At 44.2% G+C, this 22,092-nt stretch overlaps 1 protein-coding gene across 1 annotated transcript in view; it reads left to right on the top strand.

The window, feature by feature from the left end:
* The window catches only part of ZNF217 (zinc finger protein 217), a 44,975-nt gene extending 25,924 nt beyond the window's left edge, over positions 1-19,051 (top strand). Inside the window, exons 4-8 of the mRNA XM_017888130.1 lie at positions 1,909-3,676; positions 6,640-6,739; positions 8,080-9,633; positions 14,318-14,450; positions 16,875-19,051. Coding sequence (XP_017743619.1) covers positions 2,252-3,676; positions 6,640-6,739; positions 8,080-9,633; positions 14,318-14,427 — 3,189 coding nt within the window. The 5' untranslated portion in view covers positions 1,909-2,251 and the 3' untranslated portion in view covers positions 14,428-14,450; positions 16,875-19,051. The remainder of the gene's footprint in view (positions 1-1,908; positions 3,677-6,639; positions 6,740-8,079; positions 9,634-14,317; positions 14,451-16,874) is intronic.
* Positions 19,052-22,092: the final 3,041 nt, after the last annotated feature.

Below are 22,092 nucleotides of genomic sequence, written 5' to 3'. Positions count from 1 at the left end.
AAAAAAAAAAAAAAAAAAAAAAAAAAAAACTCCACTATTGCCTATTGCCACTATTTGATTTTTTGAAAAATAAAGCGTATTTTAGCATCTAAAAGTAGGAATGACCTCAAATAAATGAGTCTTTGTTCTTGGCCAGGGAAAACGTTGTCAGAGTTTGATAACTGTTTTTCTAGGGTATGTGCTGTTATTCAGTTAAAATACTGCCTGGGATGCTGGCATTCACTAAATACTTGTTGAATAAGCAAATGAAACTTAAACATCTATGTATAGAAACCTAAGTTGTCAGACTCATGTCCAAATATCACTTCACATTCTGATGAGCAGAGTAATTGAATATTCTTTTCAGTGTGTAGATCTATCCCCAGAATCACAGAATATTGGAACTGTAAAGGCCATCCTATAGTTTAACCAACTGCATTAAATACGTAATAGAAGGATGTGGTATGTGGCAGTGACAGCTTGAAGGTTGTGACTGGAACTCGGGTCTCTGGAGTGTTCTATTATATCACACCCAAGCTGGTCACCAGCCCGTGTGTTGATCCTCCATTATGATTGCAACAAAGAAAAGACTTAGGACATTCTTTCTTTTACCCTAATCCTTGATCTGCAGTCTTATTTAGAAAAGCTTAATGTTAAAGATGTAGTTCATTCAAAACTTAAGATAACAAGGAGTATGAGAATTTATTTCTGAGTGTAAAGGAGGAGATGTTTCCTTGCCTCCTCTGAACCTACAGGCCCTCCTTACTCTTTAAGGAAGTAGAGAGAGGGAGGAAAATAAAGTATGTTTTTGTTTTTTATGGTTACTTTGCTGGGAGTAGTTTGCATGCCTTTTGGTTTTCTTGGGTGGAATTAACTGACTTAAGTTTTAAGTAGTTGGGACTATTTAAAAACAATGCCTATCCAATGTTTGCCATAAAGGCAGAGGGTATTGGCTTTAGAAGTTAATTCTTCTCCAGGAGTGAAAAATTAGCTTCTAAACCAGAAGCAGCAGAGCTACATAAAGTAATTTTCCACCTGGCCAGTGCATGATGTGAAAGGTAGATTAAAAAACAAGAGGACCCATTTTCTGATGAAAGACTAAGCCCTGTTGAAACAGCCCTGTTTGAGGATTTTATTTTAAATCTATACATTCACAAAGGAGCTTTGTGTATGTCTTCCCTATTTGTTGTTTGGACTAGGAAGCCCCACCCAGTGCTTGTTGAAGGCAGAAAGTTGTTGAAAGCAAGCCGGGATTTGAACAGTGGATTGAGGTTTGGAATATACAGTGAACCAGAATATATCAGGGTTCCCCTGCCCAAGATGAGGGACCATTCTGAGGTGTTTCATATTTCTTGAATGGGGATTTTAGGAAAAGTTTCTGTATTTCTGTGCTCATTTTGTTGGTCTCTGTATGTGCAATCTCTGAGGGTGTGTTTGGGCACTTAGATTTCTTGGATGCAGATTTGCTTGTATACAAAACATTGTAAATTGTTTTATATACACTGGATTTAAGTTTTTTTAGTTTACTAAATTTTTTAATCTTAATTTTCACAGTTCTTACAGTCTTTAGATTTAGGAAGGCTGTTGATGGCATCCACATGTGCATCTTTAGTGACATTTAAAATGTGTTCAGCTGAGTTTAACCATTTCTGACCTAAAACTTGACATTTTAGATTTAAGTCAGTAAAGCACTGATTTAAACTGGATTTTAACTGGATGAAATTCTGATTTAATAAGTGTACTGACTGGATAAAATGCCAATGATTTAATTAACAAGCATGTTTAACAGGATGCTGTGTATATTAGTTAAAAGTGAAGCAATTGAATTAGGTATCTTCTCTGCTGCATGGAAAAGACCGTATGACTCACCCACACCAGCCTTCTCTTTGCTCTGAGTGTAGCTAACCGTTTCTGTTTTTTTTCCTCTAGGGTTTGGAAATCCCTTGTCTCCAGGTTGCTGGGATTGACTTCTTGCTCAATTGAAACACTCATTCAATGGAGACAAAGAGAACTAATGCTTTGTGCTGATTCATATTTGAATCAAAGCATTGGGGAGTCTGTATGCCTTGTTTGTGGAAAGAACCAGTGACACCACCACTGAGCTTCCTAAAAGTTCCGAAGAAGTTAGAGGACTATACACTTTCTTTTGAACTTTTCTAATAAATATTTGTTCTGGTTTTTGAAGCCCAGAGCTGTTAGAGGGGTGAGCGACAAGTCTTACAAGTGGCCTTATTCCAACTCCAGAAATTCCCCAAGGGAACTTTGAGATTATATGCAATCGAAAGCAACAGGAAACATGCCAACTCAATCCCTCTTGATGTACATGGATGGGCCAGAAGTGATTGGCAGCTCTCTTGGCAGTCAGATGGAGATGGAGGACGCCATGTCAATGAAAGGGACCGCTGTTGTTCCATTCCGAGCTACGCAAGAAAAAAATGTCATCCAAATAGAGGGGTATATGCCCTTGGATTGCATGTTCTGCAGCCAGACCTTCACACATTCAGAAGACCTTAATAAACATGTCTTAATGCAACACCGGCCTACCCTTTGTGAACCAGCAGTTCTTCGGGTTGAAGCAGAGTATCTTAGTCCGCTTGATAAAAGTCAAGTACGAACAGAACCTCCCAAGGAAAAGAATTGCAAGGAAAATGAAGACTTCAGCTGTGAGGTATGCGGGCAGACATTTAGAGTCGCTTTTGATGTTGAGATCCACATGAGGACACACAAAGATTCTTTCACTTACGGGTGTAACATGTGCGGAAGAAGATTCAAGGAGCCTTGGTTTCTTAAAAATCACATGCGGACACATAATGGCAAATCGGGGGCCAGGAGCAAACTGCAGCAAGGCTTGGAGAGTCCGGCAACGATCAACGAGGTCGTCCAGGTGCACGCGGCTGAGAGCATCCCCTCTCCTTACAAAATCTGCATGGTTTGTGGCTTCCTATTTACAAATAAAGAAAATCTAATTGAGCACAGCAAGGTGCACACCAAAAAAACTGCTCTCGGTACCAGCAGCACGCAGACAGACTCGCCACAAGAAGGAATGTCGTCCTCCAGAGAAGACTTCCTGCGGTTGTTCAACTTGAGACCAAAATCTCACACTGAAACAGGGAAGAAGCTTGTCAAATGCATACCTCAGCTCGATCCGTTCACCACCTTCCAGGCTTGGCAGCTGGCTACCAAAGGAAAAGTTGCCATTTGCCAAGAAGAAGTGAAGGAATCGGGACAAGAAGGGAGCACCGACAACGATGATTCGAGTTCCGAGAAGGAGCTTGGAGAAAATAAGGGCAGTTGTACAGGCCTCTCGCAAGAGAAAGAGAAGTGCCGACCCTCCAACGGTGACGCGCCCTCCGTGGACGCGGATCCCAAGTTACCCAGCAGCAAGGAGAAGCCCACGCACTGCTCCGAGTGCGGCAAAGCTTTCAGAACCTACCACCAGCTGGTCTTGCACTCGAGGGTCCACAAGAAGGACCGGAGGGCTGGCGCGGAGTCGCCCACCATGTCTGTGGACGGGAGGCAGCCGGGGACATGCTCTCCTGACCTCGCCACCCCTCTGGATGAAAATGGAGCCATGGATCGAGGGGAAGGTGGTTCTGAAGATGGATCTGAGGATGGGCTTCCCGAAGGAATCCATCTGGGTAAGCTGCCCTGTCTCCCTCCCGTGCTGTTCCGCCTGTGTCTGTCTGTCTGTCTGTCTCCCCTCTCTTCCCATCTCTAGACAACGCTGGCCAGGAGTGGAGTTTGGAGAGGCAGAGTCAAATCCAGGCTCTTTTTGGTATCACTCTGTGTAAGCCATTTAACTTCTCAGGGCCTTAATTTTCTCATTTCTGTAATAACAGGGTTGAGTTAAAAGGTCTCCTTGTTCTGAAAATCTTGTGTGTGTTTTTTTTTTAAACGTTGAACGTTTTACTCAAAAAACACGCTTTTTTTTTTTTTAAATGTGCATCCAATCCAAATGCACTGCTTCTTAACTGGGATGATTTTGCTCCCAGTCAGTATCTGGCAATGTCTGGAGGCATTTTGGTTGTTATACTGTGTGTGGGGGTGTACAGTGCATGCACGTGTGCGTGTGCGCCTAGTGGCATCCAGTGGGCAGAGGCCAGGGACGCTGCTCAGTATGGTGCAATGCACAGGACAGCCCCATCATCAAAGAATTATCTGGTCCCAAGTATCAATAGTTTCAACATTGAGAGACCGTAGCCTTCATGTAAGGTAAAACCTTATCTGGAGTGAATTTCCAGTGGTCATAAAAGGTACTGGGAGTGATGATCAACTAGAGCCAGGAATATTATTTGGGCAGCCATTTGGTGCTGTCCGAAACCCTATCCTTTCTGTCTGGCAAGCTGGTGTCCATTAATAGGTACCTCAGGAACCCAAATGATTTGTCATAAAATACAAGGAATGTGGGCACACCAAGACATTTTTAAGAAAGCTCATCTGGTCAGCAAAATTTTCAGTGTACTAATGGCATGTATAGAAACAGAAGGCAATCACTGAAGGCATGCTCACATAATATTCCTGAACCCTGGTGGGCGTTATCTAGGGCAAAGGATTCCACCTGTGTTTGGAGTTGTGCCCATCCTCATTGTAGCCAGAGCTGCTCCTATCAGAGTTTAATATTTTGTTTGAATAGAGGATCCTGCTGCTTCAAACAGTTGAAAAAGACCCCTGATGGGCAGACCATAATTGACAAGTGAATGATGAGAACATGAATTGGTCTTGGGGAAGCCTTTATTAAAGTGGTCCTCGGTTCAAACAAGTGCCTCCTCCTCTCAGTGTAACTTGGCTGTGTATGTGAATTCTTTGGAGAACTGTGTGTATGAGACCCACGGTGAATTTGCCCACACAGTTGATCGCACTCGAGTCCTTCACCTGCTCTTCAGGAGGTGCCAGTTCCTTTTCTGATCATGTGATTGACATGAGAACTGTAGTCTGTCTATCAAATCTTTAGAATGTTTTTGAGTTTCCTGGGACACAGGAAACCTAGCACTTAGCATACTACAAATCTGATGTCTTACTGGCATCATAAAAAGAGGCTTTAAACACAGACTCCAGTTAAGCTAAGTGGTTTCTGCTAGTGCCGGTACTGTGGTGAGGGCCTTGTGAGATGCCCCAGTGCCCTGAAAGAAATGAAGAGGCCGGTTTTGGTAGGTGGTGTGGAAAACACGGGCTAGATCATCAGGCAGGACCGAATGCCTGGCTGTGGGTGGAAGCACCACAGCTTGGCATTGAGTTCTCGTTCTACCACTGCATTGTTTTGTGACCAATTATGAGTTGCTTAACCTTTCTTTGCCATTATTTCCCTGTTTGCAAAATGGTTCATTGACCCTTGTCTTCCACCTCCCAAGGACAATTTGAACGGCCTATTTGTAAAAAGATCATAGTCCTTTAAAAAATATAACTGTAAAGTCAGAGGTGATGCTTGAAAGAGCAGGAACCAGGTAGATGTGGAAATGTCACGTCCTTTGTTCTAAAGAAAAGGCATTTCATAGCTTTTTGGATGTGACGCAACATACCATAAATCCTGACACATAGTTGGGAGTTGGAAATTGCAACAACAGCCAGTTATAAACCCAGCTAGTTTGGGTATAATTGTAAGAAAACAAAGCTGGCCATTCTGTATTTGGGGAATTGATTTTCCTAAACTTACATTATCTTAGTAGTCCGGATTTATCATATTGTACTATCAACCTGGCTTTTTTAAGATTTAAGAAGAGCAGGTAAAATTTTTTTTAAGTCTTTCTTTAGACTATAGATCAAGGGTGTCTCTGTCTTACAGGTGGATAGTCATATGATCTACAGTAAGGGGACATTTATTTAAAAGTTAAACATTCACATGTGTTGGGGTGGTATCTTAACGGCAGCACCTCTCAGTCTTTTGGAGGGCTGGTGTGTGTTTGAAGTTCTGTCCGCCTTCGAGTGGACTTCACTGATGCACGTGAGACATATTGTCCTGTTGTCCTGCAGAGACTGCAGCCAAACACTGTGTCATTTAGGGACAGGTTTTCATTTGTCAGATCTGTTTCTCCCACAGGAGTGTTTGTGGACAATACAGCCTGCTTTCCAAAACTTTGCTAAATTTTGACAAACTTTCCTGGGTGCTTGCCCCATGCCAAACTTTCTTTTCTGTTAAAGATTAAGTTGTGCCTGCTGCCCTCTAGTGGTCACTTGTTTAATCATCTTAACCTTAAACGGCTTATTTTTCCCATGGTGGTTGGTGGTTTGTAATGGGCTCATTTTTCCAAATGATTCTGAAGAAGATCATTTTTCCCGCCAGTATGTATGTCCACCTTCGGTTTGCCAGATCCTGCCTGCTCACAGAGATACTGAGAACCGGAAGCTGCCCGGGCAATTCAGTGTGTTAAATGATCTTTCTTGTGATTAAGGCAATCAAAGAACTGAATCTTTAATAGTGTACTCTGCTGTACCCAGAAAAAACAAAACAAAACCACGTTACAACACTCTGAAACTTCAGACAGCCTCAGAACAGCATTTGGTGTGTGTCTAGCCTTTTTGTTCTAACCCGGTGTTATATAAAAGAATTTTTTCATGCTTTCCAAAAATGTTTGTCAATATTTAAGTCAGCATGCGTTATTCACGTACTTCAGCTACCTTCTTATATAAATATTTCTGTTTTCCTTTAAGATAAAATGATGATGGAGGAAAATAAAGCATCTTACATCTTCAAGAGAGTGTAGTTATTGTGGAAAGTTTTTCCGTTCAAATTATTACCTCAATATTCATCTCAGAACGCATACAGGTAAAGAACTTTTATATTTTTAACCATGCATTAGTTAAAAATTATGTAGTTACGGCCGGGCGCGGTGGCTCAAGCCTGTAATCCCAGCACTTTGGGAGGCCGAGACGGGCAGATCACGAGGTCAGGAGATCAAGACCATCCTGGCTAATACGGTGAAACCCCGTCTCTACTAAAAAATACAAAAAACTAGCGGGGCGAGGTGGCGGGCACCTGTAGTCCCAGCTACTCGGGAGGCTGAGGCAGGAGAATGGCGTGAACCCAGGAGGCGGAGCTTGCAGTGAGCTGAGATCTGGCCACTGCACTCCAGCCTGGGCAACAGAGCGAGACTCCGTCTAAAAAAAAAAAAAAAAAAATTATGTAGTTATCTATCTGATTTTTTTGGTGGTGGTGTTCAGATACTCTGCCAGATCCTTGGACTAGCTTAAGGATAAATATGTAGCATGTTGATTACAGCGGTTATTATTATTCTTTTAGTGCCATTGTAATTTGAGCCATTGTTCTTATTTGAAGTTCATTTCTTTTTTGTCTTTTGAGATGGAGTCTTGCTCTGTCACCTAGGCTGGAGTGCAGTGGTGCAATCTCGGCTCACTGCAGCCTCCGCCTCCCTGGTTCAAGCAGTACTTCTGCCTCAGTCTCCCCAGTAGCTGGGATTACAGGTGCCTGGCAACACACTTGGCTAATTTCTGTATTTTTAGTAGAGATGGGGTTTCACCATGCTGGCCAGGCTGGTTTCGAACTCCTGACCTCAAGTGATACACCCACCTTGGCCTCCCACTGGGATTACAGGCGTGAGCCACCACGCCTGGACAAAGTTCATTTGTTTAGTTTATGACTGCTGTATCCTGACTCTCATCTTATTAAAACTACAATATTTTAAAATGCTGCATCTTATGTCTTTATGATTGAGAATGAAATGAGAATCTATTTAGTAGTCTTGAGATTGTGGAAGGAGCTATGACATCATGGTGTAGGAGGCTGCGTAGATTTGAAATGTCATCTCTTCCACTTACTATCTGTGTACCCTTGGGCAAGTGATTTAACCTTTTGGTGCTTGTAGTTTTCTTCACTGTAAAAGTGGAATAATACCTATTTCCTTAGGGCTATTAGGAAGATTAAATGAGTTAGAAGTGTTGCTGTTAATTCTTCTACGGAAGATAGGTATTCACAATTTCAAATATTCATTACAGTAAGGGTGATAAAGAACTGATAAGAAATACTTTGTGATAGCAGATAGAGAAAGCAAATGGAGGAAAGAAGCCTGTTTTCTCAGTAAATAGCCGTTTGCTCTCTTTAAGTGCTTTTGGTACACTTCTATAATAAAGTGCCATTTCTTGCCTTAGGTGAAAAACCATACAAATGTGAATTTTGTGAATATGCTGCAGCGCAGAAGACATCTCTGAGGTATCACTTGGAGAGACACCACAAGGAAAAGCAAGCCGATGCTGCTGCTGAAGTTAAGAGCGACGGCAAAAATCAGGACGCTGAAGATGCACTGTTAACCGCTGACAGTGCGCAAACCAAAAATTTGAAAAGATTTTTTGATGGTGCCAAAGATGTTACAGGCAGTCCACCTGCAAAGCAGCTTAAGGAGATGCCTTCTGTTTTTCAGAATGTTCTGGGCAGCGCTGTCCTCTCACCAGCACACAAAGATACTCAGGATTTCCATAAAAATGCAGCTGATGACAGTGCTGATAAAGTGAATAAAAACCCTACCCCTGCTTACCTGGACCTGTTAAAAAAGAGATCAGCAGTTGAAACTCAGGCAAATAACCTCATCTGTAGAACCAAGGCGGATGTTACTCCTCCTCCGGACGGCAGTACCACCCATAACCTTGAAGTTAACCCCAAAGAGAAGCAAACGGAGACTGCAGCTGACTGCAGATACAGGCCAAGTGTGGATTGTCACGAAAAACCTTTAAATTTATCCCTGGGGGCTCTTCACAATTGCCCGGCAATTTCTTTGAGCAAAAGTTTAATTCCAAGTATCACCTGTCCATTTTGTACCTTCAAGACATTTTATCCAGAAGTTTTAATGATGCACCAGAGACTGGAGCATAAATACAATCCTGACGTTCATAAAAACTGTCGAAACAAGCCCTCGCTTAGAAGTCGACGTACCGGGTGCCCGCCAGCGTTGCTGGGAAAAGATGTGCCTCCCCTCTCTAGTTTCTGTAAACCCAAGCCGAAGTCTGCTTTCCCAGCGCAGTCTAAATCCCTGCCATCTGCGAAGGGGAAGCAGAGCCCTCCTGGGCCAGGCAAGGCCCCTCTGACTTCAGGGATAGACTCTAGCACTTTAGCCCCAAGTAACCTGAAGTCCCACAGACCACAGCAGAATGTGGGGGTCCAAGGGGCCGCCACCAGACAACAGCAATCTGAGATGTTTCCTAAAACCAGTGTTTCCCCTGCACCGGATAAGACAAAAAGACCTGAGACAAAATTGAAACCTCTCCCAGTAGCTCCTTCTCAGCCCACCCTCGGCAGCAGTAACATCAATGGTTCCATCGACTACCCTCCCAAGAACGACAGCCCGTGGGCACCTCCAGGAAGAGACTATTTCTGTAATCGGAGTGCCAGCACCACTGCAGCAGAATTTGGTGAACCTCTTCCAAAAAGACTGAAGTCCACCGTGGTTGCCCTTGATGTTGACCAGCCTGGGGCCACTTATAGAAGAGGCTATGACCTTCCCAAGTACCACATGGTCAGAGGCATCACCTCACTGTTACCGCAGGACTGCGTGTATCCGTCGCCAGCGCTGCCTCCCAAACCGAGGTTCCTGAGCTCCAGGGAGGTCGATTCTCCAAATGTGCTGACGGTGCAGAAGCCCTACGGTGGCTCCGGGCCGCTTTACACTTGTGTGCCTGCTAGTAGTCCAGCATCCAGCTCGACGTTAGAAGGTATTGCATGAGGGGTAGCGTGTTTAAATGGCACTGATGCCTACGGTGACTAACAGCTAATCCATGCATTCTCCATGGAGATGGTACCACTCCCAAGGGTCGGGGGTGGGCAGCACAGAGTTCTTGGGGGTCACGGAGAGAAGTGTTCTTAGATACGGCAGTGGTTTGTGGTCCTCCAAAGCTTACTTAACTCTGTGGGTTGAACTCTCGCCCTGAATATTTTATTCTTTTTGTTTTGAGACAGAGTCTCGCTCTGTCACCCAAACTGGAGTGCAGTGGCCGGATCTCAGCTCACTGCAAGCTCCGCCTTTTCGGGTTCACGCCATTCTCCTGCCTCAGCCTCCTGAGTAGCTGGGACCACAGGCGCCCGCCACCTCGCCCGGCTAGTTTTTTGTATTTTTTAGTAGAGACGGGGTTTCACCGTGTTAGCCAGGATGGTCTCCGATCTCCTGACCTCGTGATCCGCCCGTCTCGGCCTCCCAAAGTGCTGGGATTACAGGCTTGAGCCACCGTGCCCGGCCTATTTTATTCTTTTTAATTGTTTAGTCTTATTTTATTTTTAGAGAAAGGGTCTTGCTCCGTCATCCAGGTTGGAGTGCAGTGGTGTAATCATAGCTTACTGTACTCTGGAATTCTTGGGTTCAAGAGATCCTCCTGCCTCAGCTTCCCAAGTAGCTGAGACTGTATGTGCTGCTACCATGCACAGCTGATTGTTCAATTTTTTTTTGTAGAGATGGAGTTGCCCAGGCTGGTCTTGAACTCCTGGCCTCAGGTGATCCTCCTGCGTTGGCCTTCCAAGTAATCTGAGACTACAGATGCACTCCACCACGCTTGGCTAACTTAAATTTATTTTTTTGTGAGACAGGGATTTGCTTTGTTGCCTAGGCTGGTCTGAAACCCCTGGCCTCAAGTGATCCTCCTGCCTCGGCCTCCCAGAATGCCAGGATTACAGGCGTGAGCCACCATACCCAGCCTTACTCTTGAGTAATTTTTCTTGTTCATTTTATTTTTCTGTTGTGGGAGTGATCATGGAAACAGCGGGTGAGAACACTGGTCTATCTAGTCCATTCTTGTCTTGCTGTTGAAATTCCAGATGCAGCCAATTTAGGCCCCAGCTTGCCTCACTTCATCGCAGCCCTTTTTCTTCCTTTGCACATTTATGGCGTGCTCAGTAGTCACTGCCAATCCACCTGGAGTTGCGGGGTTTTTTTTGTTTTGTTTTGTTTTCTTGAGATGAGTTTCGCTCTTGTTGCCAAGGCTGGAGTGCAATGGCGTGATCTCGGCTCACTGCAACATCCTCCTCCTGGGTTCAAGCGATTCTCCAGCCTCAGCCTCCTGAATAGCTGGGGTTATAGGTACGTGCCACCACGCCCGGCTAATTATTTTCTTTTTTTTTTTTTTTTTTTTTTTTGAGACGGAGTCTCGCTCTGTCGCCAAGTCTGGAGTGCAGTGGCTTGATCTCAGCTCACTGCAAGCTTCGCTTCCCGGGTTTACGCCATTGTCCTGCCTCAGCCTCCCGAGTAGCTGGGACTACAGGCGCCCGCCACCTCACCCGGCTAGTTTTTGTTTTTTTGTTTAGAGACGGGGTTTCACGGTGTGAGCCAGGATGGTCTCATCTCCTGACCTCGTGATCCACCCATCTCGGCCTCCCAAAGTGTTGGGATTACAGGCTTGAGCCACCACGCCCGGCCCCGGCTAATTCTTATATTTTTAGTAGAGACAGAGTTTCAGCACCTGGGCCAGGCTGGTCTTGAACTCCTGACCTCAGGCGATGCGCCGTCCTTGGCCTCCCAAAGTACTGGGATTACAGGTGTGAGTCACCACGCCCAGCCTGGGGGTTCTTCCTCGGGTGTTTTACCACTCCCTGCTGGTCTGTAAACTTCTTAAGAGCAGAAACCACGTTTTACATGTACACTTCACGTCACATGCTTCCCACACAGGGCAGAATGGGGGGGCGCCCAGTAAGTGGTTTTGTGAACCTTTAAGTGGTCTTGTGAACCGTTATGCTGTTAAATGTCATCAGCCCTCCATATCCTTGGGTTGTGCCTCAGTGGATTCAACCAGCTGTGGGACTGAAATATTTCAGGGGAAAATGGGATGGTTTCATCTGTACTGAACATCTGTGGATTTCCTTTTCTTGTCCATATTACCTAGATAATACAGTGTAACAACTATTTACATAGCATTTACTTCATATTAGGTGTTATAAATAATGAAGGAGATGATTTTTTTTTTGTTTTTTTGAGATGGAGTATTGCTCTGTTGCCCAGGCTGGAGTGCAGTGGCATGATCTCAGTTCACTGCAGCCTCCACCTCCTGGGTTCAAGCAGTTCTCCTGCCTCAGCCTCCCAAGTAGTTTGGATACAGGCACCCGCCACCACGCCAGGCTAATTTTTGTATTTTTAGTAGAGATGGCATTTCGCCATGTTGGTCAGGCTGGGCTCGAACTACTGACCTTAGGTGATCCACCCGTATCTCCTTCACAAAGTGCTGGGATTACAGGTATGAGCCACCATGCCCGGCAATGTAGAGATGATTTAAAGTATATGGGAGGGGCTGGATGTGGTGGCTCACGTCTGTAATCCCAGCGCTTTGGGAGGCTGAGGTGGGCAGCTCGATTGAGGCCAGGAATTTGACCAGCCCGGCCAACATTGGCGAAAACCCGCCTCTACTAAAAATACAAAAATTGGCTAGGTGTGGTGGCGGGCACCTGTAATCTGAGCTGTTTGGGAGGCTTAGGCATGAGAGTTGTTTGGAATCAGGGATGCAGAGGTTGCAGTGAGTAAGTCTAGATTGTGCCACTGCACTTTAGCGTGGGCTAAAGAGCGAGACTCTGTCTCAGAAAAAAAGTATATGCGAGGATGTGCATAGGTTACACTCCAAATACTACAAATTAATAGTACTACAAGGCCGGGCGTGGTGGCTCACGCCTGTAATCCCAGGACTTTGGGAACCAGCCTGACCAACATGGAAAGACCTCATCTCTGCTAACAATACAAAATTAGATGGATATGGTGGCATGTGCCTGTAATCCCAGCTACTCGGGAGGCTGATGCAGGAGAATCACTTGAAACCCGGGAGGCGGAGGTTGTGGTGAGCTGAGATTGTGCCATTGCACTCCAGCCTGGGGGACAGAGTGAGACTCCCATCTCAAAAAAAAAAAAAAAAAAGTACTGTAAATACTATGAATACTGCAAATATGATGCTTTTATATTCAGAACCTGAGCATCCATGGATTTTGGTATCTGTTGGTGGGGCAGGGGCCGGGGGGTGGTCCTGGAGCCAGTGCCCTTCGGATACTTAGAGACAACTGTTATAAATTTGAAACCAGCCTTACTTTCCCCGTAGGTACATTGTTGACCTTATAGATGACTGGGGTTTTCCCCATGGAAACGTGTCCTGGTGGCGTCACTTCGTACAGGCGTCTGGCACATACCTGTGTGTGTAAAAAAGTAGCTCAGTGGTCAGGAGATCGAGACCATCCTGGCTAACATGGTGAAACCCCGTCTCTACTAAAAACTACAAAAAACTAGCCGGGCGACGTGGCGGGTGCCTGTAGTCCCAGCTACTCGGGAGGCTGAGGCAGGAGAATGGCGTGAACCCGGGAGGCGGAGCTTGCAGTGAGCTGAGATCCGGCCACAGCACTCCAGCCTGGGTGACAGAGCAGAGCAAGACTCTGTCTCAAAAAAAAAAAAAAAAAAAAAAAAGTAGCTCAGTGTCCCAGGGATGTCTTCCCCTTGGCAAACTTGGTCAAACCACAGCGGCTTCCTTTATCAGACAGAGGCTCTGCTCGTTTGTGCTCCCCAAGGAGACGGAATTGGTTTTACACATTTCAGTTTGTGTTAGTTTCAAACTGAGGCTTCTGTGTGGTGACAACACTCTATCAAGATTTGCTTGATGCTGATTGGTTCGGTAGAGATAGCAAATTAAAAAACAATTGCTTTCACACACTTCAGTAGATTTTATAAAAATTGTGATGACATAGTAATTTTTACTGCCTTTTGGTTAAAAGGTTCGTTTTCCCCCCCATGGTGCTTAAAATGGACGGGAATCAAAACTTTGTCCTAAAGGGGGAAAGGCTCTGTGTATTGCAAGTCAGATCCTCCTTTTTTTTCTCCCCCCTGCCCCTTCTTTGAGACAGGGTCACACTCTGTTGCCCAGGTTGGAGTGCAGTGGTGTAATCATGGTTCCCTGCAGCCTTGACCTCCGGGGCTCAGGCAATCCTTCCGTCCTTCCGTCTCGGCCTCCTGAGTAGCTGGGACTAAAGGTGCATGCCACCCTACCGAGCTACTTTTTTATTTTTAGTAGAGAAGAGGTCTCACCATGTTGCCCAGGCTGACAAATCCCCTTTTAAATGATTAAAAAAAAAGAAGCAACACTTTTACATAGTTTGGTTCATGATGCATATAGGTTTCAAGTATTTTGTGATACCATTTTTTAATTCTTTCTTTTTAATTCTTTCTAGTGACAATTTTAGTTTTAGTGACATCAACCACATTTGTGCTAACAAGTGTCATAAACACAATTCAGCTGTAACTGAAAACTCGCATGCCACTATGTGACTTATGTGTTGTGATTACATTATCAGTGTCAGGAATTTTGAAATCGGATTTTCTACAACCTATACACATCTTACCTAATTGTTTGACCTTAACTCTAAATTTTTTTTTTTTTTCCCAATCAGGAAAAAGGCCTGTGTCATATCAACACTTATCTAACAGCATGGTACAAAAGAGAAACTATGAGAATTTTATTGGGAATGCACATTATCGACCAAATGACAAAAAAACTTGATTCACTAATTTGGGGGAAAAAAGGTGAGCATATGTTTCAATTAAAAACACTGAATTGGCTGAGCGCGGTGGCCATTTGGGAGGTCAGGGCAGGCAGATCACCTGAGGTCAAGCATTTGAGACCAGCTTGGCCAACATGGTGAAACCCGTCTGTACTAAAAATACACAAATTAGCCGGGTGTGGTGGCGGGTACCTGTAGTCCCAGCTACTCAGAAAGCTGAGGGAGGAAAACCACTTGAACAACCCAGGAGGCGGACGTTGCAGATTGCAGATTGCGCCACTGCAGTCTATCCTGGGTGACAGAGCAAGACTCTGTCTTAAAACAAAGAAGGGGGTGGGGATTGAGTTTACTTGATTGGAAATAAGCAGTTAACTTGTCTAATATAGTGTAACAAAATTGTTTCTAAGTTTGATTTTGATTTTTTTTGGTGTTTAAAATTAGAGTCCTCAGGATCTTTGGATATTAGTGAAAATAATAGGAAAAACAGTCATGGTGACTGGAATTTACTGAGCATTTACTTTGTGCTAGGCATTGAATGAAGTGTTTTATAATCAAGATTTCATTTAATTCTGTTGCAGCAGAGGGCTTAGGTAAGGGATGAGCAAACTAGCTTTTCACCCATTGTCATCAGTAAAGTTTTATTGGAACATGACCATGCCCATCTGTTAACATACGGTCTGTAGCTACCTCCTTGCTGCAGCAGCAGAGTTGGGCAGCTGTGACAGACCATGTGGCCTGCAAAGCTGAAACTATTTACTGTCTGGCCCTTTACAGAAAAAGTTGGTGACCTAGCATTAGGAGGTATTGTGCATGCTTTTCAGATGAGACCAAGGCGTGGATTATGCAGTTTGCTCAAAGCCTCCCTCTTGTCTGTGAGAGGCAGGAGCCTGGTTTTTGTCCTAGGTCTGCAAAGATCCAGGTTCTGTGCCCAATGTTCTAGGTTAAGAGCTTGTTCAAAGACTTGGCAAGTCCTTATCTGTTGGAGGAGAACTGGGACAGGAGCAAGTATGTGAGCATGCGGTTCACATGTTTATGGTCTGATTGTAGTGCACTCCCGTCCCATAAGGCTCAAGTTAGTAGTATCAGAATTATATGTGTTGGTTTTGTTAGTTTATATTTAGTTAATTAGCTCGGGCAGAAGGTGTGATGTCTGTGTACAGGTTATACTATGACTCATGCAACAATAAGGTTAAATGGAAAGCTTAGGGCTCACACGCAGATTTAGTTATTTCTCAGATAACTCTTGTCCCGTAAAACCATCACTGTATATTCATTGAGCAGGCTCTTTACTGAGTGCCTACTGGCTGCTAGGATACAAAGATGAAAAGATGCTCGTGGTCCAGGATGGAATTTCTGTCATTTTTTCACTGGGACTCACATGGGAACCGAGATGACGTTCTCCCTGGGCAACATGAGCCTTACACAGTTCTGCAGCCTTTTCTCCTACTTAGGATAATAGATGAAGAACACGAGGGAGCAAAGCTTTGTCATCACAGGATTAAGATTCAGTCCACTCTATATTAAAACATAAAAAATAACGTATGAATTATAAGGAGCAGATTTTCGTAGCAGGTTACTTGCAACATCCATTACGACTGATAAGTGGTAGCAAATGGCCATGCTCCTTTATCTGGAGCTGGTGTCTCTCTGGGAGCTCTGAGCTTCTCTGCTTCTGTTTCCTTCATCTGGAGAACTGCCTGCCTGCATTGTCTTTGCTTTTCAACCTCTTCTTTCTGATCCTAAGGACCAGCTCACGTACTGGTTTTGTTTGTTTGAGACAGGGTCTGGAGTGCAGTGGCGCGATCTTGGCTCACTGCAGCCTCAAACTCCTGTGCCCAAGCAGTCCTCCCACCGCAGCCTCCTGAGTAGCTGGGATTTTCCTGTGCATGGCAATCGCCTTTTACTCAATTCTGATTCTTGGTTAAGTCATCTCAGTTAAATTACTAAAAGTAGCTCCAAAGTTTGCAGCATTATCTAATTAGTTATTCTCCTAATACATTCATGGCAAAAGTTGAACTTAAATAGAACCCAGGGTCGGGCGCAGTGGTTCATGCCTGTAATCCCAGCACTTTGGGAGGCCGCGGTGGGCGGATCACTTCAAGTCAGGAGTTCAAGACCAGCCTGGCCAACATGGTAAACCCGTCTCTACTAAAAATACAAAAAAATTAGCCGGGTGTGGTGGCGCATGCCTGTAGTCCCAGCTGCTTTGGAGGCTGAGACAGGAGAATTGCTTGAACCTGGGAGGTGGAGGTTGCAGTGAGCCAAGATTGTGCCGCTGTACTCCAGCCTGGGCGACAGAGCGAGACTCCATCTCGAAAACAGCAAACAGAACCCATTGCATTTCTATGTCAATTTGGTTCTATTTATTATATTTTTTTAAATAAATAATTTTCTAAACTGTATTCATTTTTGATCTTAATCATTTAAAAAATGTTTTTTTCCTTAGGTCTTGGTGGATGTCAGTGCTTACTCTCCATGAAATTAAATTTTACTTCATCCTTTGAGAAGCGAATGGTGAAAGCTACTGAAATAAGCTGTGATTGTACTGTACATAAAACATATAAGGAATCTGCAAGGAACACTACAGTTTTGTAAAGTTGTTCTGTTAACTTTTGTACCAAATAGCAATAAAAACTAGTTGGAACAGTTGGAACCTACACACATGGGGACTGGAAATCTCTATTTTGTCCCTGAATAATATTTTTTTTAGAATCGACCAAATAAGAAGTGGAATTTTTGCATACTTGAGCGCTGCTGAAAAGAAATCATTTGGGTGGGGTGGGGTGGGATGGGGGAAAAGTATATAATGCTTGCACCTCAGGTAAAATCTGTAAATATCTTAAGTTGTAAACCTGCTTGTTCAAATACTGTGTGTATTCCTTTTCTCTAATACAGCTCATCACTTGGAGCAGTTTCTGCTATTGTGCTTTCATTTAAAATGTATTTTTTTTTTAAACTGTCAATGATTTTGTATTATGTTGAATCCTCCGAAATCTATTGTTGTCTTAAAATTGTTAAAGTATTGACCCTCTATGATACACGTGCTGCAGATATTGAGTCAGCCATTTGGAAGTTGGCATTTTATTGCAACTTTCAGCATCTCAGCTGGGGAAGACGCCTTCTTCCTCGCCTCTCCAGGTTGTCCTGGAACCTCCAGAATCCTTGACTGAGGGGCTTGGGATGGCTTGTAGGATTTTTAAGAGAGTGTGTCTACAGAGAAGCGTTTTCCCTGTAGGGCAGCCACACATTGTGTAAACATAAGAAACTGTATGTGCAGTTATTTATATTTGTTTCTATCAATCACTTTCGTTGGAAGATTCAGTGGGGGGGGGGGTGCCTAAATTAGTATATAAAACAAAATGGTAAATTATACCTGTGAATTGCAGATATTGGGGAACAGTTTTAAGGGAAATTCTTGGGGAAACATTTTAGGTTTGTATTTGGTAGTCTTAATGTATCTGGCATTTGGGTGAACTGTGGACATTAACTAGAGTTGATTATAGACACATTGATTCTGAATAAGGAACTGCTGGCCGAGCCTCCTGGGAGTCTAGAAAGAGAAAATCTGTTTCTAGACCTCAGTTATCTTCCCATTTTTGGTTGTTATGAAGCAGTAGCATTTTTCTCAGTGCACATGCAATTTGGGTTTTAGAGAAGATGGCCACCAGCTGGCTTCCTAGATATTTTAAACTTTTGTTCTTTAATGTGCTGTCCATGATTATTAGTACATGGGCGTAGTGACCACAAAATATTTTATTAAGAAACTTTTCAAAATAAATTTGCACTGTTCATTTTCTGGCCTCGCTGTTCTCCATAGAGCAAGGGTAAAGTCCTAGAAGATTTTTTTTTTTCTTTTAAATTATGCAACGTAAGATGTCCTCCTTGATAGAAGTCTTAGCTCCTGTGTGGCAAGGGAGAAGTGATTTGAGATCAGTCTGCTGGCATTGCAATGAAGTGCTTTGTATCAGGAAAGTGTACACTATTGACCTTTTTTTCCTGTTCACAAGCTGAGCCATATGTACATAATCTAGATTTTGTTTTCATAGTTTTGCACTTTTATAGCCTATTTTTGAAGATTAACACATTTGCAAGGTGATTGACTCAATCTTTGCCTAATCCAATGAGTGTTACAGAGAGCTTGCTGTGACTAGAACCATAAATCTTAAAAGGGGGTATGTGATAATAGAGGGCTGGAATTTAAACCTGTATTTAAAAAAAAGAAATCACCAAATCTATTTGAAAACAAGTCAATTTGTGTTATGCTGGAGTTTTTTGGGCTTTCAGATTTCTCTCTTTAACCACATTTCTGAATGTATGAAAATACCAATTATTTTCCTACAGCCCTTTGTACTTCAAAATATGTTTTTGTGTCCATCAGTATTAACTATTGGTATACTACTGGTTTTATATGTTTTTTTTTTCTTTGAGACAACAGTACATATAATAGAGGTACAATTCGTTGGATTTTGTTTATGTATTTATTTCATTCCAGTTTGATTTATTTTAATTGTTGATACTTAAGTTGTCAAACAGTAGACATTACTTGTTTTATTTATGATATATTTCAGCTTAAAGTTATGTTATTATATGTGGAAGTGTAAATATAGATTTGGTGTTTTGCAATCTTGAGTTCTAGTGTTTATTGTGTTTCTGGTTTCTCATTTTGTTTTATTTAACTTTTAAATTTTCTTTCTTTCTTTTCCCCCTTGCCCTTCCCCTTCCCCTTCTTCCCCTTCCCCTTCTTCCCCTTCCCCTTCCCCTTCCCCTCCTTTCCCTTCCCTTCCCTCTTTTCTTTTTTGAGATGTGCTCTCGCTCTTTCACCCAGGCTGGAGTGCAGTGGTGCAATCACGGCTCACTGCAGCCTTGAACCCCTGGGCTCAACTGATCCTGCAGCTCTCAGCCTCCCGAGTAACAAGCCATCATACCTGGCTTGTAAACACAATCTTAAGGCAGCACGTGACTCAGCCTGTAATCCCAGCACTTCGGGAAGACGAGCTGGGTGGATCACTTGAGGTCAGGAGTTGGAGACCAGCCTGGCCAACATGGTGAAACCCCATCTCTACTAAAAAATACAAAAATTAGCTGGGTGTGGTGGTGAACACCTGTGGTCCTAGTTACACAAGAGGCTAAAGCATGAGAAATCGCTTGAACCTGGGAGGCAAAGGTTACAGTGAGCTGAAATTGCGCCAGTGCACTCCAGCCTGGGCGACAAGAGCGAGACTCCATCTCAAAAGCAAAAACACACACTTTTTTTTTGGAGATAGGGTCTTTCTTGCCCAGGCTGGAATGCACTGGCACGATCTTGCCTTGCTGCCACCTCTGCCTCCTGGATTCAAGAGATCCTGCCTCAGCTTCCAAAGTAGCTGGGATTACAGCCATGCGCCACCACACCCCGCTAATTTTTGTATTTGTAGTAGAGACGGGTTTTGCCATGTTGGTCAGGCTGGCCTTGAACTCCTGACCTCAAGTGATCCGCCCACTTTGGCCTCCCAAAGTGCTGGGATTACAGGCGTGAGCCACCGTGCCCGCGTCTATACACTTGATATGTTGAGAGCATGTGGTTATCATTCTGATGCCTCGAGTCTCTTGGTTTTGATCAGTGGGAGTTCCAAGTTGGCCCAGTGTTTGCAGGACAACAGTCTGAAGGCTGCGTAACTTTTTGTTATCTGTAATCCCAGCACTTTGGGAGGCTGAGGTGGGCCAATCACCTGAGGTCATGTGTTTCAGACCAGCTTGACCAACATGGTGAAACCCCATCTCTACTAAAATACAACAATTAACCGGGTGTGGTGGCTGGTGCCTGTAATCCCAGCTACTGGGGAGGCTGAGACAGGACAGTTGCTTGAACCCGGGAGGCAGAGGTTGCAGTGAGCCGAGATTGCACCACTGCACTCCAGCCTGATCTACAGAGCGAGACTCAGTCTCTAAAAACAGACAAAACCCCCAAAACAAAACCCAAGATGGTCCAAATCCCACCTGTACTGACCCACACCTGGGAACTTGTTTATCCGAGGAGCCCGGGTTCTTTTTATGGGAAGCGGTAATCGGCGATTTGGGCGCAAGGGGTGCTTAGTCCTACCTGGGTGGTTGTGCTCCTGGCCTTTTAATGCAGGGAAAACATGATCAAAAAGGAAACCTCAGTGAATTATACTGCCATTTTGTTTTAGAGTTTTCTTTGTTGTTTGATTTTCTGAAAAGCTGGGTTACCTGGCTTTAACCTGTATATAACAAACAGTGTCAATGTTATTACTCATATCACTGCCCAGTGAACTTTTCAGATTTTTGTTTTGAGACAGTCTCACTGTCTCCCAGGCTGGAGTGCAGTGACAAGCTCCGCCTCCCGGGTTCACACCATTCTCCTGCCTCAGCCTCCTGAGTAACGGGAACTACAGGCGCCCGCCACCACACCTGGATAATTTTTTGTATTTTTAGTAGAGATGGGGTTTCACCGTGTTAGCCAGGATCGTCTCGATCTCTTGAACTTGTGATCCACCTGCCTTGGCCTCCCAAAGTGCTGAAATTACAGGTGTGAGCCACCGTGCCCGGCCTCAGATTTCTTTTTATAGTTCTGTTTGCCTATAGTTTTCAAGTTGTCCCTGACTGGCAAAATCATTGAGAAATTGTTGGAAATGCAAATTACTAGGTTTGCCCTAGACATGCTCCGTCAGGAACTCGGCAAGTGGGGCCCAGCAATCAAGCCCTCCAGTGTACACTGGTCTCTACTGGGCAGATTCCACTCAAGGAATACCGAGTGGGCATCACCGAGCCTGTTGAAACTGTGTGTGGCTATGCCAAGCCCTTCACACGCAGAACCATCGTTTTCCATCTTTAGACACTGCTGTGCTCTTTTCCATGTTTTGTTATGCAAAACATTTACATAGTTTCAAAGTCAAAATTAGAAAACCAGGTATATTCAGAGAGGTCTAGCTTTTCATGCTTTCACCCTGTTCTTTTGCAACCTTTTTTTTTTTTTTTTTTTTTTTTTTTGAGACGGAGCCTTGGTCTGTTGCCTAGGCTGGAGTGCAGTGGCGCGATCTCGGCTCACTGCAAACTCCACCTCCCGGGTTCGTGCCATTCTCCTGCCTCAGCCTCCGGAGTAGCTCGTACCACAGGCGGCCGCCACCACGCCCGGCTAATTTTTTGTATTTTTACTAGAGACGGGGTTTCACTGTGTTCGCCAGAATGGTCTCTGTCTCTTGACCTCATGATCCGCCCGCCTCGGCCTCCCAGGGTGCTGGGATTACAGGCGTGAGCCACCGCACCCAGCCTAAAGTAACCATTTTTTAAAATTATTTATTTATTTTTTCTGAGAACGAGTCTTGCTCTGTAGCCCAGGCTGGAGTGCAGTGGCACGATCTGGGCTTACTGCAACTTCCCCCTCCCGGGCTCAAGCAATTCTCCCGCTTCAGCCTCCCGAGTAGCTGGGATTATAGGCACATGCCACCAAGCCTGGCTAGGTTTTGCATTTTTAGTAGAGACAGGGTTTCACCATATTGGTCAGGCTGGTCTTGAACTCCTGAGCTTAGGTGATCCACCTGCCTCAGCCTCCCAAAGTGCTAGGATTACAGGCGTGAGCCACTGTGCCCAGCCTAAAAATTAGTTTTATCTTTCCATTATTTCTTTTGAAAATACAGGCATCTTTGCAGGTCTATTTATATCTCCCT

The sequence above is a fragment of the Rhinopithecus bieti genome, unplaced genomic scaffold (assembly GCF_001698545.2).
Source record: "Rhinopithecus bieti isolate Rb0 unplaced genomic scaffold, ASM169854v2 scaffold_15834, whole genome shotgun sequence".
NCBI classification, from domain to species: domain Eukaryota; kingdom Metazoa; phylum Chordata; class Mammalia; order Primates; family Cercopithecidae; genus Rhinopithecus; species Rhinopithecus bieti.
This window is presented reverse-complemented; position numbering and strand designations above follow the sequence as displayed.